The sequence below is a fragment of the Mus musculus genome, chromosome 2, assembly GCF_000001635.26.
Source record: "Mus musculus strain C57BL/6J chromosome 2, GRCm38.p6 C57BL/6J".
NCBI lineage: Eukaryota > Metazoa > Chordata > Mammalia > Rodentia > Muridae > Mus > Mus musculus.
Genome location: NC_000068.7, coordinates 179842465 through 179860957, shown reverse-complemented (window position 1 = coordinate 179860957; position 18493 = coordinate 179842465). Strand labels below are relative to the sequence as shown.

The 18493-nt window shown below is 51.5% G+C and overlaps 1 protein-coding gene across 5 annotated transcripts in view; it reads right to left on the bottom strand.

The window, feature by feature from the left end:
- Window positions 1-18493, bottom strand: part of Cdh4 (cadherin 4) — a 456955-nt gene that overhangs the window by 38420 nt on the left and 400042 nt on the right. For 4 of the 5 annotated variants that reach the window (XM_030247044.1, NM_009867.3, XM_030247045.1 and 1 more), the window contains 3 exons: window positions 17834-17989; window positions 13594-13738; window positions 669-841 (listed from right to left, as the gene is read on the bottom strand). In XM_030247044.1, the coding sequence (XP_030102904.1) occupies window positions 669-841; window positions 13594-13738; window positions 17834-17989 (474 nt within the window). Of the gene's footprint in view, window positions 1-668; window positions 842-13253; window positions 13739-17833; window positions 17990-18493 lie in introns of those variants that run through there. The other variant, NM_001316723.1, reaches the window with a different exon arrangement.

The following is an 18493-nucleotide window of genomic DNA, read 5'->3' as shown; positions in this document are numbered from 1 at the left end:
TGCAGGAAGCTGAGGCCATACTTCTACAAAGGAGCCCCAGTGGGTGCCTCTGTGCTGAGCAGGTCTCCATCCTGGTCTCCAGTGTTGCCAGCCTCTGTGGTCACAGGGTACACAGGGTGCACAGGAAGCCAGTCTGTGGTGAGGGCAGACAACATTGTCCTGATGCTGCTGGCTGGGGACTATCAGGTCTTCCAGGACCCTGAAAGTGGGCTGGACAGGGATAGGCCATCAGCTCTATTTCTGGCTGGTCTACCTTCTCTCATATGTATCCCAGGTCACAGGACCCTGTCTGGGTAAATGAGCATCTCTGATGGTCCAGGCAGGCCTGATGTGTAGAAACACCCATCACTTATGCTTGCTATGTCAGGGAGGGTTTACTTATGGTGATCCAGCTCAGGGAGGCAGGCTTCAAGTTTCCCCGAACCTAGAGTATTGTGGTGACAGGACTCTGAGAACTGGGCAGTTCACCCCCACTTTTCTGAATCCCTGATGTGTTACACATACCATTGAGCACGCTAGGGGAACTCACAGGTGTCAGCTGCTGACCCACTCAGAGAGGCAAGACTAAGCAGTAGCCAACCCTGAACATCACCTGGATCCCTAACCATGTGTCCCTTTGGATCACAGAGCTAGCTGCTCCCACACAGCTCACAGCCCGCCCATCTCACCTCTCTGTCCAGGCCTGCTGCCACGGTCACGATGTCCCCTGTTTCACTGTTGATGGTGAACATATTCTGGGATGGGCTCTGGGGTGTCTGGGTGACAATTCTGTACCTCACCATGCCATTGGCTGTGGTGCTATCATCTGCATCGTTGGCTGTGACGGTCATCACATATGTACCTGGAACAGACAACAGGTCAGATGGGGATGGTCTGACTCCCAGACCCCTGCCCCTGCCACATACCCAGGGCTCTCGACACAGTGGCCTGAGCCTACAGCATCCTTCTCCACAGTGTGGTCTAGGCTCCTCAGCCTGCACCTGAGGGAGTTTTCCTAAGCTCATGGTTCCCTGACATTGTTTGCACTGTCCCTTAATCTGTAGAGGACAGAGCCAACCTGGAACAGGAAATGCCTTTCCACTTCTCTGGGGAGCTGGTAGCAGGACCAGCCCTGAGTCAGGACTGCTACCATCCTAAGCTGCAGGGACAGAGACTGGGGACAGAGTCCTCGGGCAAGACTGCTTCCTGAGGACCAAATGATTCCAAGTGATGTACTGCTGGAGGGTGTAAATGGAGGGACTCCGTAAAGATGCTGTTACTGAAACATAAATATCACACATATAAAGTTTTCCTTGAAAACAAACAAACAAACAAACAAACAAACAAACAACAGTACCAGGGTTTTTATCCTCATGAAATTGAAAATAGCTACCTCCACCTTGTAACTGCAGAAGGCAATCCTCACCCCGGAGAGAAGGCACACCCATCACCAGTTCCCTCCTTATCCTTTCTCCCAGTTTTCCAGGCTCCAGTCTGATTTCTGTTTCTCCAGATTTGCCTATTCTGGGTGCTTCATGTAACAAGGTGACATGATCTGTGGCCTTTTGTGTCTGGCTTTGTTCACGGAGCCTAGAATTTCAGAACTTCCCTCTTTTTTTTATAACTGAGTACTACTCCACTGTGTGAATGAGACGAGCATGCTACACTTACTGACTGTGGCGTGCCGGGTGTCATGCCCTGCGCTCAGCTTTATGAACGAGGTCAGGCAGAGAACTGTTAACCCATTCTCACGGATACTGAGAGAAGCACCACAGACAGCAGACACTGAACTGCAAATGAACAGTGTTTCCTAAGAATAAGGGAGGCCCATGTTCACAAAAAGATACACACGTTAGCTGAGTGGGAAGGTGGACTGCCACCATCCCCAGTGGGACACTCTTGGGATCTCAGCACCCAGGAGGCTGAGGATGAAGGATTGCCACAAGTTCAAGATTGGCCAGGTTCTAGGTCAGCCTAGGCTGCACAGTAAGATCAAAATGAACTGACGAAAATGTGGTCGGCAGAGGAGGCAGAAGAGGCGTTCTGAGAGAGGAGTTGGGATAGGAGAGGATGTAGACCCTGGTTGGAGAAGCAAAGGCCCTGGGGAGGAGTGGCCCTTGCTGGGGGAGCAGAGTGGACAGGCCATAGTTATGAATCTGTAGTGAGCTCAAAACATAGTTAGCTGGAAAATATATCCTCTTGTCACGAAGTTCATATCTAGGAGAGCAGTTCATATCTAGGAGGGCAGAGGAAGGAGTTCGTTGGGCAAGTTTGCAAAGGGGTTCTGGCTACTATGTAAACTAGGACGGGTCTGAGACAAAGACTGGTGAGAACACTTGAGGCTTCTATGCTGGGTTCACTGAGGCCAACACTGGGCTTTAAAGTAACAATGTGTAACAGCGAGGAGAGAGACTGACACATGACCACACAACCTGTAGCAGCTGCTGAGTGAGTCTGGCAGGCTAGGCAGGATCTGGTGATTTTCTTCTAAGAGTGAATGGGTGTCACTTGGGCATCAGATGATAAAATGTGTGTTGGGGAAGGAGAAAAAGAGGGAGGGAGAGATGGGGAGGGAGGGAAGGAGGGAGGGAGAAGAAGGAATGGAGGGAGGGAGAGAGAAGGGAGAGAGGAGAGGGAAGGAGGAGAGAGAAAGTGTGGGACTGTGATAGGCAGCCTAATTTGGTTGAATGGCGCTTGCTTTGGTGACCCAACAGAGAAATCTACAAGGGATGGAAAGGCGAGCCATGTTCCCAGAATCAGGTTCCTGTCCATAATTCTGTGACTCAGTCACGCAGACAATGTCCTAAGCTTCTGGTATTCTGGCTATACTCTACCCGCACAGTTACCTGACTATAATGCTCCTCCCCACAGTTACCTGGCAACAGCAAGATAGCCCAGTCCACTATAAGAGGGGCTGCTTGGCCCCTCCTCGCTCTCTTTAAGCTCTCACCTTTGTTACTCTCTAGCTCTCCTCTCTTTCCCTTTCCCCCTCTCTCCATGTGGCCATGGCTGGTCTCTCTCTCTTTCTACCTTCTCTTCTTTCTCCCCGCCTTTCTACAATAAAGCTCTAAAACCATAGACTGTCTCTGCTCATCAAGGCCCGCCATGCTTGAATGATGGGATAAGCTTTCTCTTAATGAGCCGCATCTAGCCTCCTGCCAGAAGACCATCCTGTGCTCCAGCCATGGACCTGACCAAGGACTCTCGCCCATGTGGGAACCATCCAGCGCCCCCTCTCTCCCTGCCCTCTCCTCCTTTAGGCCCCGGGGCCCAGTGCCACCTGGGGGGGGCATTCTGTTCTCAGCTCCTCCGCAGTATTCCATGTGGGATGCCAGAGTCTGGGAACCTGGTGCCAGGACTGCCCCTTGTCCACCACCTGCTGAGTGAGGTCCAGACAGCCACCCTGGAGAGAGAGGATAGAGGAGGGAGGGAAGGAAGGAGGGAGGGAGGGAGGGAGGGAAGGAAGAGGCCAGCAGAGTGGGGAGTGGGGACTGAAGTTCCTGAGGAAGAGAGAAGAGCTCCTAAAGCCTAACCCACGGTTTGGAAATCAGGAGACCTGGCTGTTTTCACCGCCAGCCCTTAGGGTGAGGTGAGGATGCTCCAGGCTTGAACACTTTGAGCCAAAAGGAAGAAGCAGGCCATGGGTTGCTATGGAAACAACCCAGGAACATTCCCAGCCCTAGAGCAGAGCAGGGGCTCTGCAGGTTTAGTTTTTCTTCCTGAAAGGTGCAGAGAGAAAGCAGAGGAGGAGGCCTGGAAAGCTGCCCTGGATGCGGAGTCCCTCCCTCCTGTTGCCCACGGATGTCCTACACCCATTGGCCTCTATTTTGTCCATGCAGCAGGCCCTTGAGGACATCTGATAGTCTGAGGGGCAGGCTCATGGGCAGCCTCTGCCATTTTTGCCTCCTGTGAGTGTCAGCTTATCCTTCAAGCCTAAGAGGTGGTTACCCTTTTCGACTCTCCCCTTCTTGGCCTCTCTCTCCCTCTCTCTCTGTCTGTCTGACTGTTCATGTGTCCCACAGTGAGTACTATTATTCCTTTGTACCCTGATGTTTAGAATTTGGGTGGATGGATGTAACCTGGGCTCACAGCCATCCCCGGGGGGACAGTGAGGAGTCCAGGACAGTTGTGCACATGCTCCGTGAAAAACTGTGGCAAGGGTGGTCATGGAAGCCAGGAAGGGAAGTGCGCTCATCTGGTCTCATGTCCAGGGCTATGCAGAGAGCAGAGAGGGCCAGGACACAGGATGGCAGTGGCTGTGGGGGCAGGGCACAGACACATCTTTGCATTACAGGGTGGGCTGGGTCTGCATTGCCTCATGCCCAGGCTGTAAGCATAACTCATGTGTAGAGATCCATATCTGGCCCCCCCCCCAAATAGTGTATGGAGAAACAGCTTCAAAGAGTCCTTCTACAGGGCTTCAAAAACATGTTTCACTTGTAAAATACTGCACAGTACCCTTTCACACAGAAGCACCTCAAAAAGTCCAGGAGCCTGGAAGCAGTTGCTGGCTGCATCAACATCTCAAAGATGCTATCTCCCCAGGCACCCATAGGACATCATGGCCCCCACATTGGGAGGGAGAGTCAGGAGGAGACAGGTGTCCTTGGTGACTTAGAGAAGAGCTTGCTGCTGGGTTGCCTGGGGCTGTCTCTTGTCTCCTGAGTGACAGGAGACCACAGTCTCCCAGATTTTGGGGACGGAGTATGAATGTCATCATGACCCCTCGTAGCATGGTGTTTTCTTGCTTCCCCAGTGGAGTGCGTTGAGTTCTGCACAACTGAGTTACAGAGTGTTCAGTGAGCCGGATTTATTGGTCTCAGCAGGGAAGTGGGCAAATTTATTGCTCTGCAGGACCCTTGAATCCCACAGACAGATGCATGGCCTTGAGCTGCTGGGAGACCATGTCCTGAATTATGGCTGCTGCCAGTGTCCTGGGGAGGACCATAGGCAGTGTCCTGGGGAGGACACAGACAGGACACATTTTTCTCCAGACCCTTGCTTGCATTTTTGCAGGTCAAGTGCCTGGATCCTGTAAGAGAGGCTGCTTGGGTCTTACTCAGCTGGGGTGCATGAGACATTTAGAGGGAGCCTTGAGGGAGAACCTAGAGAATGTTCCACATTCATCTGCAGCCCCCTGCAGTCCTTGCTTGGGCCCACCTGGCTTTGTCCCATCTAGACCAGGGGCAGGGCCAATGGCCAGCCAGTGTCAGCCATAGGGCTCCGGATCCCTGGCACTAGCCTATGCCTTATCCTGGAACTTTTTATTTAGTGTGTTTTCACTGGGCCTCAAAAGTCACATGATTAGAAGTACTTTGTCTAGTGACACAAAAGCAAGAAGGCTTGGGGTGGGTGGGAACCAAAGGGCTGAGGAGTCCAGGCTGACGAGCCACAGTCACAGCCCTGGAGCGGCACACTGACCCTGCCGAGGAACCTCCAGGTTTGGTGGGAAGAAACTGAGTCCTGGGAACTTCCCACACGGTGCCTAGAGATGCACAGATGATGGTCCTGGCCCAATAACCTTGGCTCCAGGTTACTTGGAAGGTTCCAGAATAGGAGGGAAGTAAGTGCTGGGTTTCCAGGGCATTCCTGACAGGGCTCTGTGCTTGTCTTCAGGGATTACTGTAACAAAGTGTCCCTGACTGGGGCTTATACAGTGTTTATGCTCGCAGCCAGTGTCACTTTCCCTCCTGAGACCCCAGCTTTTCAGTTGCTAGAGGTGGTCTCTAGGTCCAAGGGTTCCTGGCTCATGGTCACACCCCTCCAGACTCTGCTCGCCTCTGTCCTCACTGGTGAGTCCGCTTCCTCTTCCCTTCTTGGATTTGCCCTGATGAGCAATGTGTGTAAAGCTGATCCCTGTTCTTAAAGTAGGCCGTGCTCTCCCATCCTGTGGGGACCTAAGTTTGGGGGGGTCTAGCCTTGTAGCTTGTATGGTGACTACGTGGGAGGATAGGGCAGGACAGGGCTTGATATTGACAGCAGTGACTAAGCACAGGAGGCTGTGATCTTTATGTGACATGTGCCTGGGTGGCCTAGGTAGCTTTAGAGGCCAGGCTGGGCTCTGAGCTCAGATCCTGTCTGAATCTGGCTGTGATCTCCCTGGTACACGGGCTGGCTGCTGTGTCTCCCCTTCAAGTCTTAGGTTCTGCTTTTGGAAGCTGGAGCTGAAGGTGTTTTGAGTCTTAGTGTGGAGAAGATTGATCTGGGCTCTGAGTTCCATGCCATTCCAGTGGGCAGCATGGGGCCAGGGAGGCCACGCCTCCTCCTTGTGTTGTGAATGGCAAGATGGTGGCCAGCATCCCCTGCTGACCCCTTCCTTCTCCCACTCGGTGAAGTCTGAGGTTACATGGATGACTGCAGTCTCCCAGGCACTCTTCTGAGAATTGCTGACTGTTTGCCTTACTGCAAAGCCAGACCACCAGCACAATGGCAGGGCTCGTAGCCACCCCCATGCCCCGTGGAGGGAGTGCCCACCTGATCCACATTTGTGCTGGCCTGGGTGCTAGGCAGAGATTGAAAAGGAAGCTGATTTTCCAGAGCTTTCTCTGGAGGCCTCCACAGTTCCCTACCCCTTCCTGGAGAAAGACTTGGATTTTTCCCTGTGAGCACAGCCAGGCAAGCCAAATGAGCCATCTTTTCTCTGAGCTCAGGGGTGTGGCCTGCCTTTCACCTGGAGGGTGACGGCACCTCCTTTCTGAACGCACTGGTAAGTAGCAGGAGAGCACAGAGGACTCCAGGCTCCACTCTTCCTTGGAGCCCGTGTACCACGCTGCCACATGCCTTAAAGGATTAATTTCACAAGCCTTAAATTGCAGTTTAATTTGAAAACTAATTCAGCCCCATAATTGGCTTTCTGCTCAAATCACTGAGGCTAAAGATTTAAATTCTTAATATTCAGATGACTTTCAAGTATCTGGTGCCATCTGTGCACCAGGCCGTGGCATTAATCTAAGGGGACTTCCACCGGCGCAGAAATGAAATAAATAAATACGGGGCTTGCTAATAGAATAATCTATTCAAGCCGGAGCCCTGCCTTGTACAGATGAGCGTTTCTCTCACTCCGACTTGTAGATTCTTCTGCTATTTAATATTTTTTACGTGACACCAATTTCAGAATTCATAGCGGGGGTGGGTATCTCCACACTGCTACAAGGGGTCAGGGTGTGCAGTGAGTTAAGACATAGTCAAGATGTGGTTTTGCTCGGGCCATTTGAGATGCTGTGAGCTGGCTGTGGGCTTTCTGGCCAGAAGCATGACAGAGGTTCTGTGGCCAACACCCCTCCCAGGCCTCAATGTTGCTGTAATTCACTTCCAGCCAGTGGGTGTGTGTGTGTCTCCAGAAAGACTCTCATCTGAGGGGGAAGGAGGCCGTAGCGGCCCATTGAGTGTCGAGGGTAAGGACTCCTGATGTAGGCTCTCAAAGGACCGCTGGCACACAGCAGGAAGGTCAGCTGGCTTTTAAATATATCTTCCTACATTTCTGAAGTGATGTTAAATTCAACAAAAGCGACTCAAGGTTTAGGAAATAATGTGGATGCTCTTGTCTAGCCCTCCTCAGCCACAAAGTAGGTGGTTTTATTTCCGTTTTATCAGCATGTAAGATAAAAAGCTCACCCTAGGCCGTACCAGGATCACGTGGTGGCTGCAGAGTACTAAGCCTGGACAAGCAGAGCCCCTGGGTTCCACACAGACGTTGGGTCGGGAGCACCGTCCCATCTCCAGGAGTTCACAGTTCCCACATCGTAAGGGAACGGGGAGAAAACCCAGATACCATCCATCCCAACACCCACACCTACAGCTGTCACAACAGTGACACAGGCAAGGGGACTGTGGGCTGTGTGGGGGAGTAATTCTCAATGCACCTCTGAGAACAATCTAATTAGAGGCAGACAGAGACACGAGCGGTCACTGCAGAGGGTGCACAGATGGCGAGAGACACGGGACAAGATGCTGCATGTCACTTGTCATTAGGGAAACACACTCTCTGACTGTAGCGAACATCTCTGTGCACAGCCCGCCCACAGCTGCGCACAGAGGCTGGCAATGGATGCAGAGGTGCCTGCCGTTTCACCATGGCAGACATAGCACGGGGGCAGCTCCCAGAGGAAGGGAAGGGCATGGGAGTGTTTTACAACCTCATCCACTGCTTACAATGGTATCCCTGGATCCCAGTGTCCTCTAAAGACCCTTGCCTTAAAGGCAGGTCCTCAGCAAGGGGTGCTGTTGGGAGGGGGTGACAACATGCTGTACTTTCCTAGGAAGGATTGCAAGGGCTCGAGCTGAGGCAGATCTGCGCACTGTGAGGCCATCAGATCCGATGTTTCGACCTTGCCAGCCCATCCATTTCTTAGTGGGCTCCTAGCTGGAAGGCTTTGTTATTAGTATTGGTGGTGGGAACCAGAGGTGGGGACTGACTGGAGGAAGTATGTCACTGGGGTGTGTATTCGAGGGGTATATTTTGTTCCTGGCTACTCTGTTGCCAGCTGCCATGCTCTTTCAGTATGAGATTTTAGCCTCCCCTCAGACTCACAGCCACGGAGCCAGGCAACCATGGGCTGAACTCCCTGAAATGGAGAGCCCTAGTAAAGCTCTCCTCCATATAAGGAGATACTGCCAGGGACTGTGTCACAGAGATGGGAGCTCCCACGCTGTACGAGCTGGCACTCCTTCCATGGACCTTTATCCCAGAGAAACGAAGCTGCGTTCGCAAACGTTCTACCTATGTGTTCCCGCTTAGCAGCTTCGTTTTGATGGTCTCAAGCTGTACAACACTTTCCAGACAATAGCCAGCTAACAAACTGTGGCTTATATTATGGACCTCTGCCCTGGGGTCTATGTGATGGCCTGGATGACCCTCCCGGGTCTCAGGCTGAGTGCAAGTGCCAACCCCAGATGTGGTTCCATCTACACAGAGAGAAGAACATGACAGGGTTTGCCAGGGTGAGGGTGAGGTGGGGGAAGGACTGTGGCTATAAAAGGGTGTTGGGAGGGGGTTCCCTGAAGGGTCTGTATGTAGTCTTTCTTTTCCTCATTGCTCGACTGACTGGATAGCTGACAGGAAGGAACTTAGGGGAAGAGGAGTTACTTTCAGCTCATGGTTGCATGGTATGTGATAGAGGGAGGGGTGGCCGTGGAGACAGGCAGCTCTGGGAGCAAGGAACGCAGCCAAGACTCCTGGCTTTCCCCAGGTTTCATGACACAGGAAGTGGGTAGCAGACAGGAAATGGGATTGGATTTTCACGCCTTAAGGCCTATACCCAGTGATCTTCTTCCTATACCCGGTTCCATATCTATCCCAAAGGTTCCACGAGCCCATGAGAGCATTTATATCACATCATATTTATAGTATATCATACATTTTTATAGGTCTTTTGTGTCTTAATGGCTGGGGTCACAGAGTGACATGGGTGCATAGAAACAGACACCTAGATACAAACGCCTACACAACAGACACACACATATACACATACATGCGTAGGCTCACATACAGACACAGACATACATAGATATACACACACAGACACAAACACCTACACAAGCAGACACACATACACACACACATATACATGTGTAGGCTTATACACAAACACCTACACAAATACACACACATACATGCATAGGGTCACACACAAACGTAGGCATACACAGATATACACACATAGGCACAGACGTGTACAGAAACACACACACACATACATGCATAGACTCATACACAAGCATAGACACACAATACACATACATGCTTAGGCTCACATACAAACATACACACACATATACATACATGCATAGGCTCATATACAAACATAAATACACAGAAATATACACACACAGACACAAACACCTAGACACTAACAGACAGACATATGCACGCAGACACATACAACAGACACATAGGTACACATACAAAAGAAAGACACATACACATAGGTGAGTACAGGTGATACTGGCCAGCCCTTAACATGGCTGTGGTTGAACCGATGACCCTACCTCCTGGTCTGGAGGATTCTACTGTGGGAGCCAGGTGAAGGGTGGTGGTGGCTATATTTTTTTCTACTCTACATGAGAGTATGTATTTTCTCAAGGAGCCCATAATTTAGGCAAAAAGACGTTTCTAGTGAATTCCTACAATTGAGAGAAGACTGAGGCTCTGGAGGAAACTGAGGGGACCCCAGGCTGCTTGTGGGACCCCAGGCAGCTCATGAGTGTCCCTGAGAAAACCCCACCCTTCAATGTTCTCTGCCGGCTTAGTCAATATTTAATCTTTTCCCATTTGTTTTCCATTAGGACGCATATCTGAAACCTCTCATTAGCCCATCTTTCCAGAGAATAATGACTAATTTCCGACAGTAGCTTTCCTTTCTCTTACAAAGACCCTTCCATTATTGTAATTTACTGATGGAGGAGGAGAAATTGCAGACAATTTCCAGGGCCCAGGGACTGTGCTACAGCAAGGGACGCCACGTCCTTGCCTGTGGCTGGGGTCTGGGGAGGAAGGAGGCGCCAGGTTAATGTGACATCATCTGGCTTCATCCCATAGTTGGTCTGAATACGTGACTCCTTCAGGGACCAGAGACAGATTTCATAGTTCCGGGAGCCCTGAAAGTCACTCAGAACTCACGCTCAGACCTTGGATGGCTTGCTGTGAGCAGCCTGAGAGCAGGGCTCAGATCTGTGAGGGCTTCTGTTGTTTGGCTGGCTCTGGGAAGGACCCACTGTTTGCATCTGCAGGCTCAGTGGCTTATGGGAATTTCGGAGATGTGCTGAGGCAACTTGCTGTTTCTGTTGTCTTAATGAGTCAATGCCAGCTATACATGCTGTTTGATATTTATTTATTTATTTATTTATTTATTTAGTTTCTGTTTGCTTTAAAAGAAGGTGTGGGAAGCCTGGTTTGTGAGAGTGAAGGCCAGGAGAATTTCAGGCCCATTAGCTAAGCCCCAGGTCCTGGATGAGAGGCCACCTGCCTCTGTGCTAATGAGAACACACCCCAGCTGAGCTGCGCCTTCCCTCCAGCCCCTCCAAGATGTGCCCTTGGCTGCCCTCATTCGGTTTCTTCGGTTCCTTGTAGCTAATTTGCCTGCCCACTGCCTGCCCCTGCCCCTCGAGGGACTGCCTTGGGATGAGCTGCCCGAGGTTCCACAGAAATAATGTTACATCCCGTTCTCTCCGGTGACACTGGGCTCGCCAGTGTCTTCCCATCCTGAAAGACAATCATTTGAAAATGCAATCGCTTTGTTGAAGCAGCAGCCCCCAGAGACAGGAACAATGACAACCTCTGCCAACGGAGAAGAGTGTGATAAATGTTTGCCCTCCTGCCTTAGTCAGAGGAGAGACTGACCTCTCACAGGGGCCGTGGAGCCTGGGGAGCAGAGGCTCCTTGGAAGACAGCCTGCCCTGGCTCTGCTTGCTTTGGGTTTCTGAGAAAAACCTGCTTCTGTTTTACCCAGTGCTCTGCAGAGCTCAGGATCGCTGCCGGAACTCCAGGGCTGGGGCTGGCAGATAAAGTATAGGAAGCTAGGTAAATAATGAGGGAAAAAAAAAAACACGGGGTAACCTTGTAATGTATCTGAGAGTTGCTCAGGGCATAGCCGTGTGGAGTGGCTTCTTCAAGGTTACCTGGGTGTCCCGTGTTTTTAAATGCCTATATCTGATATCTTCAGCAGAGGATTCTGTGATCTCATCCATCCTACCCTTCCTGGGGTAAGGCTTGTCTAGTGAGGTCCTCCCATGCTCTCATCACAGGGCACAGCTTAGTAGGATCACCTAGGGATTATATTTCCTGAAGAGACCAAGCTAGTGGGCCTATCAGGCATGGGTCTGGCTAGCACTCTGTACCCTCATGTAAGCCTCTAGCAGGGTTGGGAATTGTGGGTACCTGTGTTGTGATCCCCATAAACAGCTGGCCTGGGTCCACAGTGTCTCCTCACTGCTAAATGGTGACTGGTCCATTTGCTTGTCAGGACTGTGGAATGCAGGGATGGTGATATCTGACTTGTAGTGAGGGCCCTGGCACATGGTAAAGCCATATGACCTATGGGTCTGTGGGAAGACAGGCTCTTGGGTCAGTTCTCAGGGGAACAGAGGCTCTGACACAGGGGCTTACCTCCTGGGCTGGGAGAGGGGTTTGCATGTTTGGTGGGCCTTGGTCTCTGGCCTGGTTTCCTAATTCTAGTTGGCACAGTGTCTTCCTTTCCCATGTTCTCTTCCAACACATGTTCCCCTCTCCTACACTTCAGCCCTAGTCTAATGTTACCATAGAGACAAAGACAAGACCAAGGGCCAAAGCAAAATCTCCCACTCTAGGCCTAATACTTGGTGCCTGACCCAGGATACAAACAATTAGAGCAACTCATTATGGATCCTGGGCCTCACCCCAAACGGCCAGTCCTGTGGTGGACAAGCAATGCTAAACAATTTACTACTTCAAGGGGCAGTAGCTCAGTTGGTAACATGATTACTTGGCAAATATGAGGACCTATGTTCGACTTACAGAAGCCATGTAAAAAAGCCAGGCACAATGGCACATGCTTACAAACCCAGAGCTGGAGAAGCGTAGACAGACGAAGCCCTAGGGCTCGCTGACCTGCCAGTCTAGTCTATGCAGAGAGTTCTGGACTAGTAAGGCCCTGTCTCAAGAAACAGGGTGGATGAGCAATGCTCAAGGTTAACCTCTGACCTCCACATGCACACGCTTACATGTGCACTGACACATGTGCACTCACACATGTTCACTCTCACATGTGCATTGATACATGTGCACTCACACAGGTGCACTCTCACATGAGCACTCACATATGGGCACTGACACATGTGCACTGACACATGTGTACTCTCATATGTACACTGACACATGTGCACTGACACACATGCACTCACACATGTTCACTCTCACATGTGCACTGACACAGATACACTTACACATGTGCAACTTCTCATAATTGCCTTAAAATACCTCCACTCCTCTCAGGAGTCTGTTCACTCATCCACTGTCTTTCTGTCCTCAACACCTAGTCTTCCTTAAAATATTCATATCTGCAGAGAGACTCTCTTATAACCATCACCCATCAATAAAAAGGCTTATGGCTAATGAACTGAGGCAGGATTAGAAGGTGGGATGTCCAGCATGGACAGAGAGGATTCTGGGAGAGAATGAGAGGTGAGACAGATTCGTCCCAGGAACGATGAGGGGACATATGTAATCCAGCGGCTAGCTGAACCCAGGTTGGAATAAAAGGGATACCAAGTTAAGAGCAAGTCGGAGAACAAGCCAACACTTACAGCCTAGGCATTTATTAATAAATAATTAGTCTCAGAGTCATTCCTGCTGGGAATTAAGTGGTTGGGAAGAAAAAAAAAACCCTAGATTTTATACACATCAATTCTCGTCTGGTTAAAAGCTTTGCTCCCTTGTCTAGGGTCCATTGTCTCTGGCAGTTCTCTCTTCTCCTCCTGCATCTGAGGTTTGAGCTCCATAAGCCTATTCTCTGTTGCTACAGTGCCTGCTCTCTGCAGACTCTCTGTACCTCGAAGTGTGTGAGACTGGGCAGCAGTGCTGTACGTTACAGTCCCAGACCCATGTCCCGTGGAGTGCGTGGGGTCCCCAGGAAGCCTCACCTGGCTTGGAGCCCTCATCCACAGAGCCGTTGTAGACCTGGTTGATGAACTCGGGACGGTTGTCGTTCATGTCAATGACGTAGATGTACAGGTCAATAGGATTCTCCACCTTGTTACCGTTCATATCCACCGCGTGGGCTCGGAGCTGCAGAGCAACAGACACACATGTCAGAGCTGGCAGCCACATTCGGCCGGGGGTAGGGGGGACGGACACTTTTCTCTGATGTGGATGGTCACAACTCTGGGGTAGCCTAATAGCTCCCTGCTCCCTGGGGAAAGAAGCAGGAGCAACCTGGTCAGGGCTCAGGTGGGACCCAGAAACTTCTGTGAGCCTTGGCTCTCCCCTCTGTGCAGATGGGGTCATGTTGGCAGAAACAGGATGGCATCCTCTGAATGTGATGCCAAGGTCACCCAGGGCCCCTCGGTCTGACACCTTCACATATCTGGGCTGGACAGGTGCTCTGCAGACAAGACTTTACATTTTCTCCAGGTGACTGCAGCTAGGCTGCTGTGACTCCTGGTGCCTGCTTCTGAGAGGTTGACTGAGGGGAGGGCCTGTGGAGAGATCTTCAGGGGGTGCACACAGGCGGAGGGTGTGTGAGGCTTCAGAGCTGGGTGTCTAGGAGGGGCAGAGGGAGGACCGAGCTGGTCAGGACCCCTGGGGACCTGCTGCAGTCTCTTTGGGCTCAGCTGCCTTTTCACCCTCTGGAAGGTTTTTTGCCCCTGCTTCAGCTATGTCTGCAGTTCTGAGCTTTGTTATAGAGAGGGGGACAAGCACAAGAGGCCCTGCTGGCTCCCTCCAGACTGCTCTTGATCCTGAGTGGCTGTGGATGAGCACGGAGGGCCCTGTCTTCCCTCCCCTAGGTGGCTGATGTAGCTGTGGTGGGAGCTCCCTCTTGGGCAACAGCGAGGGGTGAGCCCCGTGGGTTTTCATGACTGGTTTCTGCAGAAGTGATGTCATCCTAGTACATTGTCACAGGTGGACAGAGGACCTGGCACTCACAGGAACTCTTTGCTCACCATGTGCTAGTTAATTTGCATGATTTTTGGTCTCATTACTTTGAAATTCTTGATGCCTTCTGGAACTGAGGCTACCCTCCACTTAACACCAGGAGTAAAACTCTATGCCTGTGCTGTTCACAGGACAAGCAGGGGCGGGGGGCAGGGGGCAGCAGAGTGGGCTGTGCACCGATTGCCACAGGCTGAAGGTAATAAGCCTGAAGACTTTGAGCCTGCTGACTCCTCCCGTGGGAAGATGAAGGAAGATGCAGAAGAGGGCAGGCTGCAACGCTGAAGCTACAGCTGGTTTCCTGCCTGGGATACCCTGCCAACAGCTGCTACATCCCAGAAGCATGAAAGCAATTTTGGGGATGCCCTGAAGCACAGGGCAGATAGAATATTCCAGTGGGAAATCAGAGGGCTTGATAGGGCCTCAAGTCAAGGCCTCAGGGAGGGGACGAAGCAGAATGTAGAAACTCCTCAGGCCGGGGACTTTCTTTTATAGACCATGATAATTAAAAATGAGTCTGTCTAATCTTGGAAGAAGTGAGTTTAATCAGTGAGCGGCTTCCTCCTGTGGGCATGAGGAAGCGAAGTGCTCTGATACAAGGCTGACTCCGGGTGATCTGCCGCCAGGGAAAGAGGCAGGGGGAGTGGATAGGCTATGCCTGTTGTCTTTCTCCCAACCTTTAATCCCACACCTGGTTGAGCTCCCCTCTAGACTTGGGAATAGATGTCTCTAAAGAATATATTCTAGAAGTGGTGTGTGCATGAGGCAGGCAGGAGGACTGGGGGGGAGTGGGGGTGGGGGTGGGGGTGGGGTCAGGGGTCGAGGAGGAGGTGGCAGGGAGAGGATAGGGTGTGGCCTACCAGAGTGGTCCTTGTCAGGGTGAGTGTGAGAAAGAAGAGCACACACGACTATCTGTCAAGTGTTACCTGCAATTCACAGAGTGAGCCTCGGGGACTCACAGTGCTTCCTCACAGCAGCCAGCAGCTAAGCTGAGTGCTTACTACCACCTGTTCGAGTCTCTCCACCTGACCCAAGCTTCAGCCTCAAACAGCCTGCCAGCCCCCAAGTGAAGCCCGGCACCAAGACCAGCTCCATCTCTGTGTCCTCCAGTTGTTCAGTCTGCGAATAAAATCATCTTCCTGCTCAAAAAGGACACAATGACTTTCCAACTCTGCTCCTGAGGGAATCTCCCCACCCAGGCTAACAAGACAATGTGCTTCCTCACTTCCTCTGTCCAACCTTGGCCTCTACCACCACGGGAGAAGTAGAGTGAGGATGCCCAGAAGGTTGGCATCAACTGCCTGTGTCTAGCTCTGAAAATCTGGGGACCCAATTTTCTCAGGGTTGTGGGGCCATAAAGGATTCAGTTGTTCCCCAGCTTAGAGCTGCGTGTGTTCCCCAAAACTTGGGCCATGCTTACACCAGTCATTTCTGTTTTCCCAGCATCCAACACAGGGCCCAGCACATACTGAATGCTCAAGAAGCAAACCTGGTGTGGAAGGATGGATGTGTGGTTAGAATGGGCAAGTGGGCAGATGATGGATGGGTAGATGGTGGAATGTGGGTAGGTAAACAGCTGGGCAGGTGGATAGGTAAACAGCTGGGCAGGTGGATAGGTAAACAGCTGGGCAGGTGGGTAGGTAGGTAAACAGCTGGGCAGGAGGGTAAATAAACAGCTAGGCATGTGGGTAGGTAAACAGCTGGGCAGTAGGGTAGGTAACCAGCTGGGCAGGAGGGTAGGTAAACAGCTGGGCAGGTGGGTAGGTAGGTAAACAGCTGGGCAGGAGGGTAAATAAACAGCTAGGCATGTGGGTAGGTAAACAGCTGGGCAGTAGGGTAGGTAACCAGCTGGGCAGGAGGGTAGGTAAACAGCTGGGCAGGAGGGTAGGTAAACAGCTGGGCAGGTGGGTAGGTAAACAGCTGGGCAGGAGGGTAGGTAAACAGCTGGGCAGGTGGGTAGGTAAACAGCTGGGCAGGTGGGTAGGTAAACAGCTGGGCAGGAGGGTAGGTAAACAGCTGGGCAGGTGGGTAGGTTAACAGCTGGGCAGGTGGGTAGGTAAACAGCTGGGCAGGAGGGTAGGTAAACAGCTGGGCAGGTGGGTAGGTAAACAGCTGGGCAGGAGGGTAGGTAAACAGCTGGGCAGGAGGGTAGGTAGATAGATGGGCAGGAGCATGAATAAATTGACTGGGTGGGAAGATGGTAGATGGACAGACAGTATATGAGTGGGTGGTTAGATATGCAGCTGGATGGATATACATGGATTGGTGGGAGATGTGTGGACAGGAAGGTGAGTGGATGACCACATGGATGAGAAATGAGGTCTGTAGAAAAGGGGGTGTCTGGATGGATCATGCTTTTTCTTGAAGTTTCTGTTAAAAGGGACAGCTGGAGAGCCTCTAACAGGGCCAGTGACAGATTTAACGTCCTGTAATCCCCCCTTTACATAAATGGGCAGTGAGTGGCCTCAGGGACAAGCTCTGTCCTTGCCTGAGGACATAGTGTGGACAACCTGACAATTCCTTGTGCACATGGGGCCTCCTTTGGAGGGAGGAGATAGATGATCAATCCTGAACAAATGGCCATCAGACAGAGAAGTACCAGGGTCAGCTTGCAATCAGCACAGAGCTGAAGCAAGATGTCACAGCAATTAACAGGACAGTATGGGGCAGACGCTGAGAGTTCTGCCTTTGTTCTCAGGTGATTGTCAATGCACCGGGCATCCAGCATCTTGGCGCTCAGCCACAGGTACACACAACACCCCGAACACGCCCACCTTTGTGCTCTTCACTTGGCAGGACTGTGATCTTTATAACTGTGCACAGCTGAGATCTCTTCATGTTGAGAGGCCTGAGTCCAGGGTGGGTTCAGCAACTTGTCTGAGGCTCAGAGAGGTAAAGTGAGGGCCTGGTCCTCACAGGCACTGGAGCAGACCCAACTCCTCCTCCTTCCTGAAAGGATCATGCCTTAGAGGCTCCCAGAGATAGCATATGAATAAAAGGCAGAAGATCTAATCTGGGAAGGGACTGGCAATGCTGAGTTAAGTCCACTCTGGCCTGCAAGCTCTGAGCTGGAGCTTAGCAACCACATTTTGACCAGCCTGCTGGTGGATGCCAGGGTCCTCCTCCTGTGGGAGGGCCCTAAAGTGAGCCTTGCTGCTGGCAAGCTGCCAGTGTGAAAGGGTGGACACTTTCACTGCTACTGCTTGCTCTGTTCCATATATGGATACTTACATGGTAAGAGGCTCTTTCCTCCCGGTCCATGGGCCGAGTGACATACATCCGGCCAGACATAGAGTCGATGTTGAAGACCTCCATGGGGGGCTGGTCGGCGCCCACACCCGTGATGCTGTAGCGGATGGGGATGTCATTGTCTTTGTCCGACCTGATCTGAAAGGCACAAGAATGGAGATGTGAGCTGCAGCTGGTGGCTGACACATTCATCCTGACCAGGAGGGCTCACGCTTGCCCACAGTCTCAGAGCACCGTGGATCACTGCTAGGACAGCTCTGCACCATCTCTCTCACACTGAAGCACACTTGTCCCTTTAACAAAGCAACCAGTCATACAGCCCTAGGGAATTCACTTCCCTTCTGTGTTCAAACACATCCTAGGGAAAGAGCCAATCCAGTCTGAACAGGTTTTAGGTGTGTGTACAGTAGGACAACCTGTGTCCTAGAGTGATCTTTTAGACGAAAATCCCCATTTACCATCCAATGCCTATGCATGACTAGGCATGCATATGATTAAAATACCCAGGCCTGCACAAAAAGGCCTGTTTCCATATGTCAGTCTAAAGCTTATCAGAGCAGAAAAGCACACCCCATCTCTACAACCAACTTCTCTTCCTCTCGAGGACGATGGCTCACGCTTGAACACGGCTACCTTCCATTT